Here is a 24,305-nt window from a genome sequence, read left to right as displayed (position 1 = left end):
TACTGTATATATCTGTATATAAACACAAATGCTTCAAATGCTTAAAAAAATTAAAGCATATATTACCAAGGAAGTTGAGCTTGGCAGACAGAGACAAGGCATATCCATCAGGGACAAATGTGTAATCTGCTTCATCTTCTGGCCTGACATCATCAACAATTAACTTGTGGATTCTGGATTAATAGAAGAGATTAAATAATTATTTGATAGTAAATACTTTAATTTTTACAGATAAATTCCCTATGATATACTCAGAAATGAATGGATTATCCAAACAGTTAACCTGGGCAACAGCAACTTTAACCACAATTCTAAGACGAGCCTTTCATGTATAAAATCAGTGATCCTTTTAAGGTCTTTACAGGAAGGAAAATATATTTAAGCAAGGAACCTTGTATAGTAAAGTAAATATAAAAAAAAGAGTCTGTGATTTTGCACATACAAATTGTAGAAATCCCCTCAATACCACCGATTTCTTTGCTTTACCTTCTGACCTCTTTGTTCGTCTCTCAGAACTGTCAAAAATACCTGGTACCTGGTATCTGGGAGCATATGACCTCATAGGATGTAGTGCTTGCCCAACTGCCAGACTCAAACACTGCTACAAAGAGAGAATAAGGTAATTAACCCTATTTAAGCTCTGAAACAGACTAACAAGTTGGCCTGTTGGTGGTGGGAGAGCACTATTACCAGGGGCAGACAGGGCCAGGGGCAGGGTGGTAATTGCCCCCTGACCCTTTGATTACCCTTAAAAAAGGCCACCCCCACAGTGGCGATCTCCCATGTCAGCTCTCCCCACTTGACAGTTCTGCTTCTGCAGGGACCGAGGAGAAAAAGCATTTGGCTACCCATGGTGCCTGCCTGGTTCACTGCTTGAGCCCCTTGACAGCCACCTGCATCCTTTACCGCCCACTTCAACTACTATAGGCTGGGAGGGAGGAACTACCATTGGATGGCTGGATATTTCAGGAGAGCGGGTCCTGGAGAGAAGGAAAGGCACAATGAGGCTTCATCTCATTACATACAAGCAACAACTCTGCCCCCTCTACATTACAACAGAACTCTGCACTCTGTGTTACACCACTGTCCTCTGTGTTATACCACTAACCTCTGCCTACAGCGGGCAAGAGTGCTTAAGAACTAGACATGGAGTGGAGTGAGGCTGGAACCGTGTGGGGAGCCCAGCTGGAGGAGAGCACAATCCCCTGGTCAACCACCACTTTCCTGGACTTCCCAAAGAGTCCTCATGTCACCGGACTATTCACACTACTGTTACATGGATGGCAAAAGTGGCAAGTGGGGTGGGGAGAAGGCAGGGGAAGAGGGAGAGCAGAACGGGGAGCCAAGTCGCTGCACCATGGGCCTCTGAGTTGTACTTGCCCCCTGGGCCAAAAGATGCCTGTTGGCCCCTGACTATTATAGATGTTGCCCCATATAAATTACAGTATAAGACTTTCAAACGACTACATATAGTAGTGATGGGGCTTTAAGAAGTGTCAGATTTTCATTACACTTTTTTCACAAATTTATTTTAGAGATTAAAATTCATAAATATATATACAAAACATCATAACAATTATTTCCCTGATTCTTGCATGATTTAGATAAATAGCATATTGTACATTTAAACATTTATTTATACATGCCATCCAAATTAAATGAATGTATTCTTTCCATAAGATTGATGCAATGAACGATAACCTTCCAACACGTTTCACACGTATGCTTCTTCAGTAAGCAAGAATCTGGTTATAAATATACATAATTCATTTTTAATAATATATTCATGTTGATATCAATTGCATTGTTATATATTTTGTTCATTGTGGCACATTTACCAAGTCTCAACCCCCCACTTACCCGGGGATTCGGGACCAACTGCAATACTAATTCCAAGACAGGAGGATAGAAGTCCTACTTCTCTCAGAATCAAAGTGGCAAAACCATAGGTGCACATTAAGCAGCGTATCTTGAGGATCTATAATATGATTATTGAGTTTTTAATTGCCCTTATATAATCCCATCATGTGTGATATAAATGATCAATACGATGATACTCACAGAAGTTTAACCAATCATATGCAATACCCCCAATCTATATCTTAATTGACTCCACACTGTGTAGCCTTTATTGGATTAAATATGTGACCATAATAGTGCTCTCAGTGTATACCCATGATATCCCATCTTAAATAGTATGACCCAGTGTTCCAAATGCACATCATAAACATTTCACACACTCGACTAGTTCACACATTATTCCCTATATCTCCACCCTATCACTCCAATATTCATTACTTAATTCCCCTTACAGAGTTTTCCAGTGTTCCCCTCAATTCAAAATTATGTGTAACAAAATCTCATATGCACCTACCCAGTACTCAGCCACTTTGCCCTCCTTCCTCTCATATAGTTTCACTGCTGCCACGCATCTCCATCTTTCTCCTCTGTCTCTTCCTTCACTATCTCTCCACTGCTTTTTATGTGCCCCCACCTTCCGGTATCACCACGCCGAATTGGCATGTGATGTCACCGGAAGGCGTGCGCTCCTATTTAAATCCAGGCTCTCCGATTGTATACACGCTCACTTGTTAGCAACAAATCGCAGACTTTAGCTAGCAATAAATGCCGTATTTCTCCTTTAGATGCTGCTGCTGACGTTTACCATTTGATATATTCAATGTTAGTCATTTCTCATTGATTAATTCACGATATCTTCATATAGGCAGTTTGTCAATCATTAGTGTACCCCATGTTCTTATTCTAATTTATTCTAGTATAATAAATATAAATTAACCTCTACAATATTTAGTTATCCACCCATGACCATTCTCATAGAACCCATATATAGGGTATCAGTGAATCCTCCCATTTAGTGTAATCCATTAATATATAACATTATTCCATTTTCATATAAAATCTCCTATTTTTACCAATTCCCTCACCCTTATATAATCCATGATTATTAATAATAAATAGATCATACTGTGTTTACATGATTATAACCCCTTATTTGGAGAGCCAGGTGTTCCTCCCATATTGCAATCTAATAGAACCCAATATTTACTTTTACACTGCACTCATACAACACGCCAACTGGCGTGTAACATCACCCAACATGTGTGTTTGTAACGCTCTTATCCCCCATGTAGCTATTAGTGTTCTCCTAATTTTTACATTACTCAACAGACATAAACATAGTGTTAACCCTTCATGTGATTCAAGCAAACTGTCAGATTATTTTTCTAGATACTCTTACTCTTATCCTCCCACTATCTATTCCCTATTATTCATACTTGATATCATGATCTGGAGGAAAAGGGTGCAGTCAGATGCCCATATGGTTTCGCCACTTAGGTTTCACAGCTAGAACACACGATCCCCAGCAGCTTTAGGGTCACTCAGTATGTTTATCCCACAACAAAAACAAAATTAGATTGATATGCAAGCTCAATTATCCAATACTTATTTCTATGTTAGTTTGTTTCTATATCCGCCTTTCTATAGCTCTTATCTAAGAATCCATGAACCCTTGTCTCTATAAGACAAAACCCTTGGACATTTATGATAATGTCATAACTCTCTATGGGTAATTGACAATGTTGATACTTTTTTAGTTACTTTAGCTTTGAATGAAAGGTTTAAAACTTAGAACCTCATTTAAGCCAGGAGATACATTGGCTCTCAGCTTATAAATCCAAATCATGGATTATATAAGGGAGAGGGAATTAGTAAAAATAGGAGATTTTATATGATTTTATATTAATGGATTACAGTGCCCATTCACACTGGGTGTTTAATTGCACAATTTTCACCGCGATATCGCACAAATTTGCCGCGCAATATCGCGAGAAGTCGTCGTCCAATTATTTTCAATGGAGCTGTTCTACCCCAAGATTTACCTCACTTTGGCATACCGCAAACTATCCTGATTTCTGCCGGACTGTCCTGGGATTTCAACCAGTCCCCAGGTTTTTCCAATGTCTCAGCACCTAGGGTAAAGGGTTCCAAGTTTCACCACCTGGTGCCAGTATCCCTCATTCTAAATTTGGGAGGTATGCTTTGGAGAGATTTGCTCTACATGACAAGAAGTAAAGAGAAATCTCTTGAGTGGGATGCAGAATAGCAAAAGATACCAATAAATATTTTTAACACTTACCTACTCTATTCAAAATACAAAAAAAAAAGTTTTTAGATATGCTTGAGGTGACAGGGTCTCTTTGAATCACATTATTTATTGATGACCTCTGACTTCATCTACACGAATATATACTGCAGACACGCGTATAAATAAATTGCCGCTGAGCCTCTAACGCATGTCGTAATTGTAAATATTTTTAAAAAAATGAGAATTAGGCAAATCAAACTCTTCTTTCAGAGTCTGAAACGTTTTCAACTTATCACCCTCAAACAACTGCGGGACATATTGTAAACCTTTATCCATCCAGCCTCCTAAATGTGTCAATTTTGCCAATTCAACAAATTCTAAATTATACCAAATAGGTGTAAAGGATGTACACCCCTCTTATCCCATGACCTCCTTCATAGCTTTCCACACTCTTGCCTTTAAAGAAAATGTAGAATTTGTGGACCGTATGGAGAGAATACCTGCCTCTATCTGAGATATAATAGGGTAACTACAGTAGAGAATACAGAGAGTAGGATTGCCTGGACAGGATCTTCCCATATTTTATCCCCCCATCCCACCAGTTGTTGTAGCTGTGCTGCTAAAAAATACATCCTGGCATGGGAGAGCACAATTCCCACCCTATAATTCTGTAACTGCAAGGTTGTTAATGCTATTCGAGAATTGTTTTTTTTCCATGCTAAAGTGACATTAAAGTCAAATAATTTTTACCCCTTCCCAATCCTGCTGTAGGGACTTACCTTAAATGATGTCTTTTAATCTAATCTTCTTCTTTCCTGCCCTTTTCAGCTGTCCCTCCAGCGCTGGGTGCGGGTCTCCGATCCAGCGCTGACACTTCTGTCCTCCTCTTCACTCATGCCTCACGGTGTCTGTACAGGTGCACGCTGCTCCATAGACTTACTGTCTGTCTCTCCGAGTCTCCGGGCCGAACGTCTGAACTGCGCATGCGCCTGCCCCAAGATCCTTTGTGGTCGCCCGTGACTCTTCAGATGTTTGGACGGGAGCACACAGTGAAGACACAGGTAAGTATTAACCCTATTTAAAAGTTTTTTTAAAAATGTTTTTGCTTATATCTACTGCTTGCTAGCAGTAGATATATGCAAAAACATGCAAGGGTTTAAAAACCCTTTAAGTTCCTATATACTGTATATAGTATCTATTTTAATAAACCATTGAAGTGTTATCTCTATAGGAGAGTTACGTAGTATATATAATAATTGTAGAGACCATATCATTTTAATGAAATTGGCTCTTCCAATCACAGTAAGTAGAAGCTTACTCCAAGTAGTACATTTTTGTTTAAATCTGTGCAATAACAGTTCAAGATTAAGAGCAATATACTCCGAAACTCGTGCCCGTATCACTACCTTAAATATTTAAATTGATCTACTATCTGAATTTGGGACGCACTTTCCAGAATTGGATATAGAATAGGGTCTAAAGGTAACATTAACGACTTATCCCAGTTTATTTTGAGCCCCGAGAATACTCTGAACTGGGTAATTAAAGACATTAGGGCCGGTAGGGAGCCCTCTGCTTCACCCAGAAATAGAAGTGCATCATCCGCATATAACTCTATTTAATCCACCCTTTCGCCCCTACGAAAGCCCACTGTGTTTCTTGCTTGCCTTATTGCTATTGCCAGTGGTTCCATTGCTAAAGCAAAGAGCAGTGGCGACAGGGGGCAACCCTGTCTCGTTCCTCTGTGCAAAGCAAATGATTTTGAGCAACAGTTATTAACGTGAATATGTGCCTTTGGTACATAGTACAATAGCTGAACCCACTTAATAAATTTCTGCCCTAGACCAAACCTCTCTAGCACTAGCCATAGATAAGGCCAGATAAGAGAAATAGGTCAATAAGATTACACTGCTAATTTATCCTTCCCGGGTTTAGGAAGCACTATAATTGTTGCTTCTGTCATAGAGGGAGGAAAATGTCACTCCTCCAAAGCTCTATTAAATACCATAAGTAGTTCAGGAAGTAAAACTTGGTCATAACGCTTATATATTTTCAAAAGGAGATCATCTGCTCCCAGTGCTCTATTGGGTGTAATTACAACTGCAATTTGTATCCCTTCTAATGTTAGCAGAGAATTCAATGCCTCCTGATCTCCCCTAGAGAGACTTGGAATTTCCATGGATACCAAGAAGTCCCGAAGGGATTCAGTAGAGTATGATACTTGTGAGGCATATAATTCTTGATAGACTATACTAAATACTTTCACTATCTCCTGCAAATCTGTAGTTAACCTACCATCTTATTGACAGATTTGGCGAACATTATTACTTTCCCTCTGCGGATTAGCTATCACTGCCAATAACCGCTTGTGCTATCTCCCTCCTCAAAATATTGTTAAGAAGAGAGAAAGGGCCCTGATTCAGCCCTTGACAGTAACACTGATATATATACAGATTGAGCCTCCCTCCATGTTGCAAAACTAGCATCTGTAGGATTTGCTACAAATGCCTCCTCCGCGACCCTCACTTCTAGAGATAATTTTGCCTCCCATTCCAGAGATGAACTTTTTAAGGTAGCAATTCCCTTTGTGATTTTACCCCGGACAAAGGCCTCCATAGCATCCCACACAATTGCACTTGTAGTCGTATTCAAATTAATAAAAAAAAAAAAATATGGATTTACCTTCCAGGACGGTCTAACTAACAATGGCTTAATATTATTTGAGACTATTAATGAAGAATGGTCTGAGAGACTCCTAGTCCCATATTGGGATCCTACAATGTAAGTCAACCACCCCTCTGAACATAAAGCCAGATCAATGCGAGATAGAGAGGTGTGTTGCCGAACTCCAAGAATATTGGCTGTATCCACCACACGTCCACCAGTCCCATCTATCGCATCTGGCAAATGTTGTTTGTGATCCACTTGATATAGGAGTATTCATTTGTAAACAATCTTTTGTTGAATGCATAATATTGTTGTAATCTCCTAAAGCTATGTATGTTATCCCTGGATACATTGCCATGAATTGAGAAAAGCAACGTAGCACTTCATAGCAATATGGTGGAGGAACATAAATATTTGCCACAATACACTGGAGACCTTCTGTATTGCATAGCAAAAACATATATCTACCCTGGGAGTCCATCCTGGCCTGCCTGCAGGAAAAATACAGAGCTGAAGAGATCAATATACTGACCCCTCTTGAATATGAGGAATGCACCGAATGATAAACTTTCGAAAAAGTAGATCTCGCAAGATGAGATACTGTTTCCTCAGTGAGGTGTGTTTCCTGCAAGCAGACCACAGGAGACTGATATTGCTTCAAAGCAGAGAACATAGCTTATCTTTCCAATAAATATTCTCACATTCCAAGAAATAAAATCAAATTTTACCATACTAATACTCTAATTTACAATAGTTATAGAAATAGTCTAGACCTCTCATGTACCTGAAAGCCCGGGATTCCCTATTCTATCTTTATGAATATTATGCTATATTCTACATGCAACTTAGACCTATATCTATATCTTGTTCTATAGTTTACTATAGCTCAGAGGGAATTCCATCTGTGGGCTTTGATAACCAGCAGTATCCATCCACTAACATCAACAGTAACTTTTACACCACAAACTTCAATACTAAGACATAGACAAAAAAAACCATTAAATACAATACAAAAATTTCCTCTCGGGAAAGCAACAGGCCCATCCCATGACTTTAGCTGTTATCAATGGATAATTGGAAGGTTATTAAATTTAATACAGCGTCCCCTTAGGCTAATGACCCAATTGTCATTAGAGCTTAATCCCTTTCATTAGACATGTGCACAACAAAAAACAAACACAGACAAAACAAATGAAAACGCAAAACCTTTTCATTCGTTTCATCAAAGGAAACTCATTTTTATGTTGTTTCTGATTCGGAGGCAACGAGCCTCCCGAATCCCAAACTGCACAATGCGACTGCAGAACGAGCGGCAGCCATATTGGCCACCGGCACGTTCTGCCATTTTGGAGTAGATCTTGGTATACACCAAGATGGTGGTGCCCGCAGGTTCTCATTCATCCAGGTCATGTATATCTGTAAAAAATAAGTCAAGGCAACTGAATTTGAGAAAGCTGGTTGGATGACCAGTGAACCGCCTTCAAGAAAAATACAGCAAGTCCAGTTGCATTTACTTATTTTTTACAGATACATTAAACATTTACTTTGTTGCTTCTGTACTTCTACTGAAAAATCCGGATAAAAGCATACTCTAGACCCATTATAGTGCCCTTTAATTCAAGCTTTAAGGAGAATTGTATTATAAATTGTATTGTAACTGTACTGTCTCTACTATTTTGTAAAGCACTGAGCAAATTGTTGGCGCTATATAAATACTGTATAATAATAATAATAATATTGTCCCGATCTTTATAATGCAGCAATCTCAATATAAACAATCTTGGAGGACTTCCCGGTGCTAATGGTCTCATTGGTACACAATGCGCTCTTTCTATAGCAAAGAACTAAGTAAAAGTGTCCAAGCCAAAAGTCTCTGTAAACCATTTCTTTAGGAATGTCTTGGTGTCTTTACCTTCAATTGTTTCTGGGAGGCCCACTTAACATATGTTGTTTCTACGGAGTCTATTTTTCATATCCTCCAGCCTATTGAAATGTGTTGCCGTCCCCAACAATATCGCCTGCATTTCTCTCCTAATAGGAGCAAACTCATCTTCCAAAGAGCTGACTCTACTTTCCAACGCTGATGTTGTTTCTTTCATTTTCTGTAGCTCCTGCCAGGTTATATTTAACTCCCCATGTGTGCTCTGCACGTGGCCCTGCACCGCTTTAAGCACTTCACTTAGGGTCGGCTCGGGTTCTCCCACTGAGACCAACTGCTGGGTGGGGGGGGCTGGAGGTACACCGTTCAGAGCCCCAGCTGTCATAGAAGGTCCCTCTATCTCCTGGGTACCCTCCCCATTTGACTGGGCTCCTTTCATAGCCCACCCCGCCTCCCCCAGACTCCCTGTGCTCATCCCGGTATGAGTGTAAGTGTCCTTACCTGGCATTTGGGTGAATTGTTCCAGCTGACTAACTACCTCCCTCTGCCGGTCCTGTGTGATACGCTGGTGGGGTGTGGTGGCGCCATCTTGCACACGTCGAGCCAGGGCTCTGGCTGGTGCTTCCTTCTTCCTTGTCATCTCTATGTCCACGGCTCTCTCACTGCAGCATCGAGGGTTCAACAAGAAGGGGTTTCTGGTGTAAACTAGTATCCTTCCGTGCTGCTGTAAGATCGAGGCTTTAGCGGGAGAGCGGCGTGTCTGCTCCTGCTACATCTGCCGTCAAGCCACGCCCCCCGAATGTGTAAAACCAGGATTTGTAAAATCAAATGTCCCCATTTTGAAGTCTTATATGCAAGTTATTGGCCATTAAAAGGGGTTGGCGAGTCAGGTACTACCCTGAGGGACAAAACACTTTTTAAAAATACAGTTTTTAAAGTGAAAACATAAAAAGGAAAAACTCCTTTAAATATCGTGCTGGGGGGTCCCCTTCAACTGCCTGTAAAGTGGCACATTGGACCTTTAGTGTTGGTGGTGCCTTCACACCCTAAACCTTCAGAGTTATTCTTGACGAGTGCAGGATTGGACCCTGCTTTAAAAATTTAAATTACAGTGAGGAAAATTATTGTTTGATCCCCCGCTAATTTTGTAAGTCTGCCCACTTACAAACAAATGAAAGGTCTATAATCTTTATCATAGGTGTATTATAAATGATAGAGACAGAATATCAACCAAAAATGCAGAAGTAACACAAAATACAACTGTTATAAATTGAGTTGCAGTTCAGTGAGTAAAATAAGTATTTGATCCCCAAGCAAAACATGACCTAGTACTTGGTGGAGAAACCCTTGTTGGCAAGACGTAAGACGTTTCTTGTAGTTGGTAACCTGGTGTAACGAGTCCGGGAATCGCGAGCAGCTTGCTTCCCAGCCTGGAACGCATCGGCCGCGTCATACTGCGCGTTCCACTTCCGGTGGCGGCGCTCCTATGCGTTCCAGGGTGGAACGCGGAAGTGTCATCACGCTGCATAGCGCCACTTCCACGTCCACGGACTATTTAAGGAGCTCCAGAACGAAGGTAGGGTGTTCCATTATTGGGTTCTATGCCCCAACAACCCAGGAGCTTCACCCTCTCATCTACCTGTGACAGCCTCTACTACCCTGGATCAACACTGCCCAGGACACTCCACCAACCCAGAAAACACCAGGGGATCCTTACTACTAAGAGCAAGTACTAGTGTTGTGGGAGATTCCTATCCTGTCCATTGACACTTTCTCTCTGCCGTTCAGTTTGCTTTCAATTGGAACTGTACTGTGTTTGATACTGTTTGGTAGCAGGCTGTTACCTTTTCAGTTAAAGTACTACCATTAATTTGCCTTGCTACGTTTAGACTGTCTAAGTGGATTGCCTTGTACCAACATTATTTGCAAGATACCTAACTAGCTTATGATATTTAATAAGCACTTCTAAGTCTAGCGTTACTGTTTTTTGTTTTGTGGTATATGATGCAAGAATCCCAAACTCTCCGTTTATAAGGGAGAGAGATGCCTGGGATTCACGACTGATTGCCACACCTGGAACCAAAGAGGGATTTGGTCCGCAGCTGTGATCCAAATATAGCCTCAGAACTACAAGGGAGCATTACAGAATAATGGAACCAGAATATAGAATGGATCCAGCGGAACTTGTCCCACACGTCCTTTCACTAAGCCAGAAAGTCGAAGCTCTTACGCTCATGGTGCAGGCCATCCGCCAGGAGAATCAGACCCTAAGAGCCTTAGCACACCCCCAGCCAGCTCAGGCGAGAGAAGCTGCTGAACCTAAGGTTAGCCCCCTGATTATTTCACCGGTGACAGGCGAAGATACCGGGAGTTTGTCAATGCTAGCAAACTGATGTTCGAGCTACGACCTCGGACTTACCCCAATGACAGGGTGAAAGTCCTCACAATGATTTCTTACCTCAGAGGAGAGCCCAGAGCTTGGGCCGACACCTATGTCGAGGAGGAAGACCCAATCCTGAATTCTCTCCCCCGCTTCCTAGACACCATGTCGCTCCTCTATGAGGACTCAACAAAGCAACTTACGGCAGAGACCGCCATCAGGGCACTCAAACAAGGCCGGAGACCCGTGGAGGATTATGTTGCTGAATTCACGAGATGATCCTGTGAGACTGAGTGGACCGATGTTAGCTTAAGGAACCAGTTCCGCCTGGGGTTATCTGAGGCGTTGAAAGACGAGATTGCCCGAGCGGAACTACCACCATCGTTGGATGCTATAATTCAGAGACCAATTACGATTGATCGAAGACTCAGAGAAAGGAAGTCTGAACGAACCTCCGGATATTCCCAGACTTCATACCAACGTAGTGCGTCCCCACCTGACGAACCCATGGAGGTCGGTGTGGTCAGGGGTCCCCTGACTCAAACAGAAAGAGCAAGGAGACGAGAGAAACACCTCTGCCTCTACTGCGCCTCTCCCAGACACAACGTCGCCTCCTGTCCTCAGGCGAACAACAAGGCCGAAGGTAACTTCCACCCTATCTGTAAGCTTACCCCTTCCATAACACAGCCACACGCTTACGTATTTCTCTCCTTAACCTTACAGTGGGACCAAGAGAGGATCGTCCCGGACGCCATGATTGATACGGGGGCCTGTGGGAACTTTATAGACCACCGCCTGGTTACAAAAAATAAAATACCACAAGTAAAACGCACCACTCCGTTGTCTGTCAGTTTTTTGGATGGTACTACAGCTCCCTCGGGTCCAATATGTTATCAGACCCAACCCCTGTTAGTCTCCTGTGGTAAGTCTCATACGGAGTTCTTATCTCTGGAGGTCATTACATCTCCTATTTTTCCTATTGTATTGGGCCTGCCATGGCTCACACTCCATCAGCCTACCTTTGTATGGGAGGAACGCACTCTTCATCTAAACTCTGGATTTTGCAAAGAGACCTGCTATCCCATAACCACTTTGATGCAGGTTACTGAAACCAACGTACCTCCTCCGTACAGGGAATTCTCAGATGTCTTCAGTCCGCAGTTGGCCGAGGTGCTCCCACCACATCGGCCATACGACTGTCCCATCGACTTGATACCAGGAAGCACCATTCCGACCGTGAGGATCTATCCTCTTTCTTAACCTGAACTCATACACTTGAAGGAATACTTGGAGGAAAACCTCAGGAAAGGTTTTATCCGGTCCTCCACCTCCCCAGCTAGTGCTGGAATGTTTTTTGTAAACAATAAAGACGGCTCCCTCAGGCCTATCATTGACTACAGAGCGCTCAACAAAGTGACGGTGAAAAACCGATATCCGCTCCCCTTAATACCGGAGCTCATAAAGAGGCTACAACGTTCCCGGAGTTTCACCAAACTAGACCTACGCGGAGCTTACAATTTAATCAGAGTCAGAGAAGGAGATGAATGGAAGACCGCCTTCAAAACACGATATGGATTATTTGAGTATACAGTCATGCCATTCGGATTATGTAACGCTCCTGCCACTTTTCAACACCTGATAAATGACATCTTCAGAGATTTGCTGGACATATGCGTTGTAGTCTATCTCGATGATATCCTGATTTACTCCGAAGATTTAGTAACCCATAGGAAGCATGTGCGATGGATTCTCTCCCGACTCCGGGCTCATGCATTATACGTGAAATTATCTAAATGCGTGTTGTTGACAAAGTGTCATCACCTTCCTAGGATACGTAATCTCCCCTTCAGGCATAGAGATGGACCGCACCAAGACCGACTGTATCCAAAGTTGGCCAGTTCCTCGCTCTAGAAAGGCTTTAAATGTTTCCTTGGTTTCTCAAACTATTATAGGAAGTTCATCAGGAATTTCTCAGCTATCGTGAGACCCCTAACTGCCTTAACCAGCTCCAAAACTCCTTTCACCTGGTCCCCCGAAGCTCAAGTTGCTTTTGACTCACTGAAGAAGGACTTCACATCAGCACCCATCCTGAAAATACCGAACCCGGATTTCCATTATGTTCTGGAGGTAGACGCCTCTCAAGTTGCGATCGGCGGCGTACTCTCGCTACGTATGGGGGTTGGCACCCCTCTTCACCCCGTGGCAGTTTTCTCCAGGACTCTTACCCCAGCAGAGACGAATTACCCGATTGGGGAAAAAGAGCTGCTTGCCATCAAGGCCACTCTGGAGAACTGGAGGCATCTTCTCGAGGGAACCAAGTACCCGTTTACCATTTTTACAGACCACCGTAACCTCCAGTACCTCAAGACCTGCAAGACCCTCTCAGCGAGACAAGTTAGATGGAGTCTTTTCTTCGACCGTTTTGATTTTATCATTTCTTACCGTCCTGGAGCAAAGAATGGGAAAGCTGATTCACTTTCTAGAATGTTGGAAGAAGACAGTGTACCCACCAATCCTGTTCCTGTCATTCCTTCAAATAAGTTCCTGTGCTCTACAGTCCCTTTTAAGGAGCAAATCAAGAACAACATACCAAGTAACCCAGAACTGCTCCTCTCCAGTCTCACTAGAGACGACGAAGGTATTCTGTACAAAGATCTACATCCCTCCTCCTCTCCAACCAACCGTGATGCACATGCTACATGACGCTCCCTTGGCGGGCCACCCGGGTGTTGCCAAAACTCTTGAGTTGATCAGAAGACATTTCTGGTGGCCAGGCCTAAAGGAGACAGTTCTCCGGTACGTTACCACCTGCCAGGTTTGTGCCACTTGCAAACACGAGAGGACACCACCCTACGGATTGCTTACCTCATTGGAGATTCCTAAACGGCCATGGGAGGTCATCTCCCTGGATTTCATAATCGAACTTCCCGCGTCCCAAGAACATGATACGATCATGGTTGTTGTCGATCTTCTCACCAAGATGGCTCATTTCATTGCTCTAAAAAAACTTCCCTCTTTAAAAGAAACCGCACAGTGCTTCATCTCCCATATTATCAAACTGCATGGACTGCCAACCCGGATCATATCAGACCGAGGCTCTCAGTTCGTCTCAAAATTCTGCAGGGCACTCTGTACTTCGTTACACATCGAACATATGTACTCCACAGCTTATCATCCCCAGACAAATGGACAGAAAGAGAGGGTCAACCAATGTCTAGAGCAATACCTAAGGTGTTACACCACACACCTCCAAGACGATTGGTATGACCTGCTCCCCCTGGCTGAATTCGCCTTCAACAACTCACCTAGTTCCTCCACGCAACAAACCCCCTTCTTTACGAATTACGGGTTCCATCCTACGCAGTTCCATTCTAGCTTTCTTCCACCCAACGTGCCCTCAACAGTGGATTATTTAACAACATTAGCAAAAACCAAAGACCTCCTCGAACACAACCTCCGCCTTGCTCAAGAGAGACAAAAACATTACTATGACCTCAGGAGACGCCCCCCGCCAGATTATCGAGTTGGCGACAGGGTCTGGCTCTCCACGAAGAATCTGCGACTGAAGCTTCCTTCGAGGAAGTTGGGGAAGCAGTTCATTGGACCGTATGCCATTGAGAAGGTGATCAATTCTAATGCTGTAAAACTTACGCTACCTCACGACTTGCGAATAAATCCGTCCTTCCATGTCTCCCTGATTCAGATCCGATCCTTTCCCTCAGAGGACTCCTCGACCGGCTCCACCCCTGGAGGTTCAGAGTGAAACCGAGTACGAGGTGGAACAGATACTGGATTCCAGGAAAAGAGGGAGGACATTGCAGTACCTCATCCGTTGGAAGGGCTATTGTCCTCAGGAGGACTCTTGGGAGGACGCTAGAGAGGTGCATGCACCGCTTCTGAGGCGGAGATTTCATGCTCATTACCCCCACAAGCCGACCTCGGCTGGGAACCCCGGGCTGGGAACCGCGAGCCGCTTGCTTCCCAGCCTGGAACGCATCGGCCGCGTCATACTGCGCGCTCCACTTCCGATGGCGGCGCTCCTATGCGTTCCAGGGTGGAACGCGGAAGTGTCAGCACGCCGCATAGCGCCACTTCCGCGTCCACTGACTATTTAAGGAGCTCCAGAACTAAGGTAGGGCGTTCCATTATTGGGTTCTATGCCCCAACAACCCAGGAGCCTCACCCTCTCATCTATCTGTGACAGCCTCTGCTACCCTGGATCAACACTGCCCAGGACACTCCACCAACCCAGAAAACACCAGGGGATCCCTACTACTAAGAGCAAGTACTAGTGTTGTGGGAGATTCCTATCTTGTCCATTGACACTTTCTCTCTGCCGTTCAGTTTGCTTTCAATTGGAACTGTACTGTGTTTGATACTGTCTGGTAGCAGGCTGTTACCCATCCAGTTAAAGTATTACCATTAATTTGCCTTACTACGTTTAGACTGTCTAAGTGGATTGCCTTGTACCAACATTATTTGCAAGATACCTAACTAGCTTATGATATTTAATAAGCACTTCTAAGTCTAGCGTTACTGTTTTTTGTTTTGTGGTATATGATGCAAGAATCCCAAACTCTCCGTTTATAAGGGAGAGAGATGCCTGGGATTCACGACTGATTGCCACACCTGGAACCAAAGAGGGATTTGGTCCGCAGCTGTGATCCAAATATAGCCTCAGAACTACAAGGGAGCATTACACCTGGTTTGCCCACATCTCAGGAGGGATTTTGGTCTACTCTTCTTTACAGAATTTCTCTAAATCCTTAAGGTTTCTTGGCTGTCGCCTGGCAACTCGAAGTTTAAGCTCCCTCGATTAATTCTTTATAGGATTAAGGTCTCTAGACTAGCTAGGCCACTCCATGACCTTAATGTGCTTCTTCTTGAGCCACTGCTTTGCTGCCTTGGCGGCATGTTTTGGGTCATTGTCATGCTGAAAGACCCATCCACAACCCATCTTCAGTGTTCTGTCTGAGGTAAGACTGTTCTCATCCAAGATTTTACAATACATGGCCCCGTCCATTGGCCCCTCAATGCGGCAAAGTCGGCCTGTACCTTTAGTAGAGAAACAGCCCCAAAGCATAATGTTTCCACCTCCGTGCTTGACTGTAGAGATGGTGTTCGCACGACTTTCGTCTTCCAAACACGCTAGAAAACCCGCCGAAAATCATACCATTTTCGGCGGGTTGGTAGCGCGATCGCAAGACGAAAGCCCCACAGGCCGAGGTGCGCAAACGCATACTGCCCACTCGCCATTGCAATCATCTGTAAGCCCTCCCCTCAGCAGGGAGGGCTTGCAATGATCGCAAGTACGATCTGCCTGTCCATGATGGGCAGGTCGTAGGAAATTTTAATCACCTTACAACCATCACACAACGGAAGTCGTGCAATGGTTGTAAGGTGTATGGGCAGCTTTACTCTTGATGAGCGCAGGAATGTGCCCTGCTGTAAAGATTTGTAATTATATGCACCTGTCACACACCTGTCTCCTTGTTGGCCTTTCGGGCTAGTTCACACCAAGCGCGTTGCAGGAGCAGAGCAGAGCACTTACAGACCGGATCAAAACTGCATCCAATGTATTCCAATGGTATTTGGGGTCTAGTTCACACCGCAGCGTTCAGTTCCAGAGCATGTAAAAAACTGCAGCAAGCCCTATTTTATCTGGAACGCATGCAAACGCATAAAAAATGCATGCAAACGCACTGGAACGCACTGGAAGCCCATTTTAAACTAAAAAAATTAAATTAAAAAAAAACATTTTTTTTTACAAAAACGCAGCAAAATACGCGGCAAAACACACCGCACTGAATGTGCAGAAACTCATGCAGATCTGGTCTGCATTTGGTGTGAACAAGCCCTAAGACAGTATGTAGGGCTTATTATAAAATGTTATTAGAGAATGTGAGTGCTTGGCTGCAATACTTTATCGAATGTGGGGCTTGGTGCACTATAAACTGTTGTACAGTGGCTTATTATGAAAACAAAAAAATCAAAAACATATAGAAAAAAGTTAAAAAAGAAAAAAACTAAAAGGGAACACCTGCAACACAGAAGGGGGAACACCAATTAGGCAGCAAAAGAACCTGCTGCTGCAAAAAAAGTAAAAATTATTTAAAAAAAATAAAAAACAAAACAAAATAAGAAAACCAGTGATGCAGAAGGAGGAAGACCAGTACTGTCACTGACACACAAAGGAAGAAAAAAAAAGGCAGCGAATATACAGCACAAAAAATAATTCTATATGCAGTACAGTGCACTGTACATAGCACTAAAATGCTGTATAAAGCACTGACACTTCACTACACTGACACCAGTTAGCTTTCCCTGCACTACACTGCACTACACTGACAGCTACACACCATATTTAACTCCAGCAACACACTACATAAGGCTGCAGTGTAAGCAGCCTTAAGGTGCCCATACACCTTACAATTTATCTGCAGATTTTCTGTGATCAGATGGAAAAGGTGCAACAGATTCCTCCATCTATACTTAACTGTGTGGATGGAGTAATCTCCACATGGGCCAATCTGTTGCACTTTTTCCATCTGGCCACAGAAATTTGGCTGCAATACTTTATCGAATGTGGGGCTTGGTGCACTATAAACTGTTGTACAGTGGCTTATTATGAAAACAAAAAAATCAAAAACATATAGAAAAAAGTTAAAAAAGAAAAAAACTAAAAGGGAACACCTGCAACACAGAAGGGGGAACACCAATTAGGCAGCAAAAGAACCTGCTGCTGCAAAAAAAGTAAAAATTATTTAAAAAAAATAAAAAACAAAACAAAATAAGAAAACCAGTGATGCAGAAGGAGGAAGACCAGTACTGTCACTGACACACAAAGGAAGAAAAAAAAAGGCAGCGAATATACAGCACAAAAAATAATTCTATATGCAGTACAGTGCACTGTACATAGCACTAAAATGCTGTATAAAGCACTGACACTTCACTACACTGACACCAGTTAGCTTTCCCTGCACTACACTGCACTACACTGACAGCTACACACCATATTTAACTCCAGCAACACACTACATAAGGCTGCAGTGTAAGCAGCCTTAAGGTGCCCATACACCTTACAATTTATCTGCAGATTTTCTGTGATCAGATGGAAAAGGTGCAACAGATTCCTCCATCTATACTTAACTGTGTGGATGGAGTAATCTCCACATGGGCCAATCTGTTGCACTTTTTCCATCTGGCCACAGAAAATCTGCAGATAAATTGTAAGGTGTATGGGCACCTTTATATAGTGTGGGGCTTAGACTTAGCTATGAGTCATAATTACTTTGCCCAATCAAGGCTCTCACAGTGCACTGTGCTGTGATTGGGCAAAGTATTGCACCTGACTTGTGGTCAGGTGCCATGCTTTAGCCAATCAGGGCTCTGACAATACACTGTGCGGTGCGCAGTGCATTGTGGGGCTCTCGGCAGGTGAATGGACGGCCGAACGCCCTGATTGTTTTTTGTGTTCACCAAACACAAAAACTAGCAATGTTTGAGTCTAACAGTTCGAACAATGAGCTCATCTCTAATAAGCAAGCCAATTATAAAATAGTGAGGATCTTTCCCCTGATCATCTAAAAATAAATCTATTACCAATTTAGTTCTGCTGCAATGTCAGTCTCATAGAGTCCATGTGTGCAGACACTGGCGGAACTACCAGGGTTGCAATGGTAGCAATTGCATTTGGGCCCTGGCGTTCCGCCAGCTGGGGGGGCCAGCGAGGAAGAAGAGGCCCCCTCCGAGTTCTTCCTGCTGGGGGGCCTAGCGAGGAAGAAGAGCCCCCCCCAGATTGTGCTGCTCCTTCCCTGCCGGTCTGCCACCTGCAGCATGTACGGGCGGCGGGCTGGAGAGGCTGTCACACTAGTCCTGTAGAATGCGCTGCAGGCACCATCAGGCAGCACAATCTGCTGTGTAAGGACCCTCTGCACGTAGCTCCGCCCACTGGCTGCCAAGACACGAAGGATTTATTCACAATTTAAATTGTTAATTGTGGCCATTAGTAATATGCCATCCATAATTTACTGCCATCCATCATTTACTGCTGTGGATGGCATATTATTAATGATCACAATTAACCATTACAAGCGAATACTTTGTAAATAAATGCCGGTTTCCTCATTAATCCAATCTGTACGTAAGCGCAGATACTGGGTCAGCGTTAACGACAGAACACCGGCACAAACATTTTAAACAAGCGGCTGCCTGAGGTTCCTCGCTTGCTGGGGACCTCGGCAGCCTTCCTGTTAACCATGTGGTGCCATGGCGTTGGGGGGTTAGGGGAGGGGCCTTCATGGTTTCTTGCACCGGGGCTCTGAAGGTTCTAGTTACACCTCTGTGTGCAGAGGAAGGCTGCCCAACACAGAATAACCAGCAATTTCCTATTGCCTATTCAATCTGGCTTGAAGGAATTGTGAGTAAATTATATTGAACTAAAAAAAAGGTAAACTGAGTTGGCTGATTTTGCAGATAACATTACAAAAAACTACTCTTAGTTTTTTCAAACCACACAAAAATATATCTAAAATCAAGCTGACTTGTAGCTTGTAGCAACAAAGATACTTTCCCGCAATTACACAGTTCCAGGAAACAGTATAGTTCTTATATTATGTAATGGGGACACAGAGAGCAATAAAATAAAAATGTTCTACTTTATCCATACCCCATCCAAAACTAAAACAAATAGTTGGCTGAAGTTTTTCTTTAGCTTACAAATAGTCAGTTTTCTGCAAAGTATAACTCTACAATTCTACATAAACATTTGTACCATTACCTGCCCTTATGGGTCATTGTGATGCGTTTGCTGGGTCTGATCTCCACTCCATTTTTAAGCCATTTGCCCGTCACTTTCTCATCGGAAACCTCACATTTAAATACAGCCTGTTCAGCTGCCTTTACTGTCAAGTCAGCGATGCCCTGTAAAACTTCCAGCTTTTTATCTGTAAACATTATAATTTCAATAAGACTTTTTATAGCTTAAATACACAAGCAAGAATAATTTAGGAATGGGTGCGGTACCACAACACTGTACCTTCCACTACAAGGTCTGCCTCGCATTCTCCGCCATTGGTCGTCACTGAGTAGCGTCCAATGTCATCTTTGGTGGCTTCATTTATAATTAAAATGTGTTTTTTGCCATCTTTTTTGAAGCGGTATTTAAATGTCTCCTCACGAGTTAACTCTACTCCATTCTTCATCCTTATAAAGAGATAAAGGCAGTACTTAATATAAACACTGGCCTATACATATATACTCTATTTTAATTTTAAAAGAAACATATAATATGACATATACCAGATCACTTGGGCACCTTCTTCAGAAACCTCCACCTCTAATTCCACTTTATCTCCCACAAAAACTTGCTGGTCCTCGAGTGGCTTCTCAATTGTAACAGGAGGTTCTGCAATGCACAGGAACAGTATTTTTCTTGCAAAAAAGGCTATCTATATGAAAATATTTCTGTTTTTAAAAATATTATATACTGCTCTTTTTACCCATCAGTCATGTACTATTGTATGTCTGAATGCCATTTTTGACACTGATACTATTCACCATTCAGCACAGGAAGTTTGAAGAATTTTAAAATGGCAACAGTTAAACAATCTATTTACAAAATGTCATGACTGGAATGGTGTCATTTGGTAAATTTGACAATATGTGCATTTATCGTTTTTTACCTCTAAGTTGCCCTTTTTATAACTTGTTTCCACAATGAAATAGGTAAAATAACAGTGATATTTGCAAAGGAAAATGGCAAAATATGGCAAAACAGAAGCACTTTTCTCAGCATTTTTAAATAGACCAAAAAGTTGTACTTCACTGTACTCTTATTCCCCCATGTGTCTGTCTTTTCAAAATGGCTTAACCAAAATGGCTTCCATATTGCCTTGTAAGAACATTTATTCAGAACAATGCCATCATCTGAAAATGCTAGTTCCATTCGTGTTATGTTGCAGACTTTCTGGGTCACTTACCCTGCATTAGTATGCAGAGCAGGGAAACCAGAGTGGAGTCAGAAGTAATATTCTACATTCTTGTCCCAGGTCAGTATATTAAAGTCAGTGTAGTACTGAAGCAAGATTGTGACTATGACAGCTAGTCGGCTAGCAATATCAGCAATGACATCCTCTAGGTTTAATTTATTTGAGATGGCCTTATGCAAAGGCACCTTGAGTTTGTATGTCCTGTAAATGTTTTATTTCTACTATTGTTAGAGTCTGCTAGAGCCAGAGGCTGTTAGCTATTCTCTTCTTGTGCATAGAGTTTACATTTTTGGTTTGCAAAATGGGTACACTTTAAGGTTATTTGTGGATACAAAGTCTTCACTAAAGGGGGTTTCTTTAAGCCATAGTTCTAGAGCCTTCTACAACCTGGTTAACCAAAATCCACCTACTGCAAAGATTATAAGACTGAGTATCATACCGTCTACGAACATAACTTAGAGTTATCCTATCACAATGGGTTTTCCAGTTACTAGCGATAACATACACTGAGGCAGTACCCACTCATGCAATGCATTCAGACTGTTGCTGATAGGATTTCAAAAAAGCCATAGTATTAATCTATAAGTAGCTATTTTATTATTTGTAATAGAGGATAATACCTTATTTTAAGACATTATTACAGCTAAAATGTCCACAGCTAATTTAAACTTACCTTTAACAAATAGTTCAGTTGTACACCTCTCATCACCAATTACACACGTGTATTCAGCATCATCTGCCAGGCTACATTTGTTAATTGTCAGCACTCGTCTGAGACCAATATTCTCAAATACGTATCTACAAACATTAGAAATAAATCATGGTTCCATTTTTAGTGAAATGTCTTCTTGTCACACAGGCAGTTTTACTTGAGGTCTGTGCAGAGACTGTTTACTTTTACCTTCTCACCCACCACTCTAGCTATTTATACAGATCCTTTCCATGTTCTAGCTTACTCATCTTGAGCTTTGTGTTTGCAGAGCTACATGTGAAGTCAAAGGTTCTCGATGTGTTGGGACCAATTCTATTAGTGTTTTTTTATCAAATATACTTATCCTGAAAAAGAACTGTATCATACCTGCATAAAGCTGTAAAATACAGTTATTTGTTTTGCTTTTAGAGGGTCTCAGTTCAAATGGATCTAGGAATCACGTATAACATTTAGTAAAGGGAGGAATATCTGTAAAAAAATAAGCCAAGGCAACTGGACTTGCTGTATTTTTCTTGACGACATTTCACTGGTCACCCGCCAAGCTTTCTCAATTCAGAAAGAGTTGTACAAACATTCTCTGGTAATAAATATGGTGAATGTTGCTCCAATCCACATAATCTGTTAATCACAACCAGGTGTTGATTTCATTTGCATAATTGGAGCTAGGAGGTGTTATTAATCTGCCCAGGTGAGAGGTGTTAAAACAGCATTGTATGTGGCAGACAATAGATGTCTCACCCCAACTCTATTCAAGCTTGGCTTCTCCATTTTTACATAAATGGCCTCTTTCACACCTCTTTTAAACCAGTCTTCCTCCCTGTCTAGGATACGTTCTTGACTGTCTTCAAAGGAGTGACCTTTTTCCTTTAGATGTAGGTATACTGGTGAATCCTGGCCAGAGGGTTTGGCTCTTCTATGTTGTGCTATACGCTGTAGTAGCTGCTGTTTTGTTTCACCGACATACAATTCTGAGCACTCCTCACTGCACTGGACTGCATACACAATGTTGTTCATCTTGTGTTTTGCATGGGTCTTTTGAGGGAACCAGTTGTTGCCTCAGTGTATTGCTGGGTTTAAAGCAGACAGGGATGTGATGCTTTTTAAAAAACCCTTATGAGTTTCTCAGACACCCGAGCTACATATGGGATGACCAAATTCTTCCATTTGTCATACTTTTAACCATCACTGGTACTCTTGGCATTCTTTCCTCTTCTTTCTGTTTTTACAAAACCCCAGTCTGGATACTCGCAAGTTTTAAGGGCCCCCCTGAGGTGTTTAAATTCCTTCCTCTTGGCCTCTGTTCTGGTGGGAAATTTCTCTGCCCCGTGGTGTAGAGTTCTGATGACTCCCAGTTTGTGGTCTAGAGGGTGGTGGGAGTCAAATAGCAGATACTGGTCCGTGTGTGTTGCTTTTCGGTAGACCTCTATTTCCTGCCTCCTTCCTCTTCTACTGTTACTAAACAGTCCAGGAAATCCAGTTTGTTGTTTTGCATACCTTCCCCCATAAACTTGATGTTATGATCCACTGAGTTGATATGGTCAGTGAAAGCCTGTAACTCTTGTTTATGAATCTTAACCCAAGTGTCAAAGAACAATACAGCAAGTCCAGTTGCCTTGACTTATTTTTACAGATATACCATGACCTGGATAAATGAGAACCTTCACAGACATAAAGGGAGGAATGTTCTCAAATATGATTTAGTTAATGTACTAGGTTTTAAGCAGTAATATTTTAAGCCATTAATTTGAATCACTGTAAATTCTATACATTTTAAGAGCACATTTGTTTTTGGCTAAATACAATTGGTGTGGTTGTTTGGGGTACAGTAGTTTTAACAACAATTAGAAATCCCTGGGGATATTTCTCCAGTTCTAACTCTAACCCCTCCCACCCCCGCACCCCCTTCCCTGGACAAATGGAATTCTTAAGGATGGGGGAGGACAGGTAATGCATAGGACTAAATGTCCCAGTGCAATGACTATAAGGGCCTTTGTCCACAGGCAATTGGGATATCAAGATGCTTTTGCATTCCCATTGACCTATATGTCGAGAGTAGTGGTTGGGGCTTTTACAACAGATCTAACCTCATCCAATTAAAATGGTGCTAATGTATAAAATGTTTGCTAAAAATAAAATTTGTGGTTACCTATATCAACCAATGATCTTCCAAAATTAAACACAAATTCTGACTGGGGCAACACAAAACTTAACAACGTTCACTTTTACTTACTTGGCACTAGGTTTTATAGCTTGTCCATTCTTCAACCATTTAACAGACAGGTCAGGGTTTGACAACTCTACTTGCAGTTTAATCTTCTGACCTTTGTCTACTGTATAGCAGTTATCTAATTTCCGTGTAAATGCTGCACAAGAAAAAACAAAGGCATATAATTAATATGTTCTAAATCTAGATATCTGTATGTAGAGTTGGACATAGACAACAGACAGCAGTCCAGTTGCTGATCATGCTTTCTGATCTGCCATACTCTGTAGACAGTAGACATGTGCGATTCGTTTCGTTCCGAATCGAGATTCGGACGAATTTTCGGAAATTCGGAATTACAGACATA

General features: G+C 42.3%; 1 protein-coding gene across 1 annotated transcript in view; it reads right to left on the bottom strand.

Moving 5' to 3' along the window:
• The window catches only part of LOC108801482 (myosin-binding protein C, fast-type-like), a 145,829-nt gene that overhangs the window by 50,620 nt on the left and 70,904 nt on the right, over nucleotides 1-24,305 (bottom strand). The window contains exons 11-16 of the mRNA XM_018573363.1: nucleotides 23,966-24,098; nucleotides 21,697-21,821; nucleotides 20,335-20,440; nucleotides 20,072-20,238; nucleotides 19,814-19,979; nucleotides 67-173 (exon numbers count right to left, since the gene is read on the bottom strand). Of these exons, the coding sequence (XP_018428865.1) occupies nucleotides 67-173; nucleotides 19,814-19,979; nucleotides 20,072-20,238; nucleotides 20,335-20,440; nucleotides 21,697-21,821; nucleotides 23,966-24,098 (804 nt within the window). The remainder of the gene's footprint in view (nucleotides 1-66; nucleotides 174-19,813; nucleotides 19,980-20,071; nucleotides 20,239-20,334; nucleotides 20,441-21,696; nucleotides 21,822-23,965; nucleotides 24,099-24,305) is intronic.

Source organism: Nanorana parkeri, unplaced genomic scaffold (assembly GCF_000935625.1).
Source record: "Nanorana parkeri isolate BGI_ZX_2015 unplaced genomic scaffold, ASM93562v1 scaffold2348, whole genome shotgun sequence".
Classification (NCBI taxonomy): Eukaryota; Metazoa; Chordata; class Amphibia; order Anura; family Dicroglossidae; genus Nanorana; species Nanorana parkeri.
Note: the sequence above shows the minus strand (reverse complement) of the source record. Positions and strands in the feature narration are given on the sequence as shown.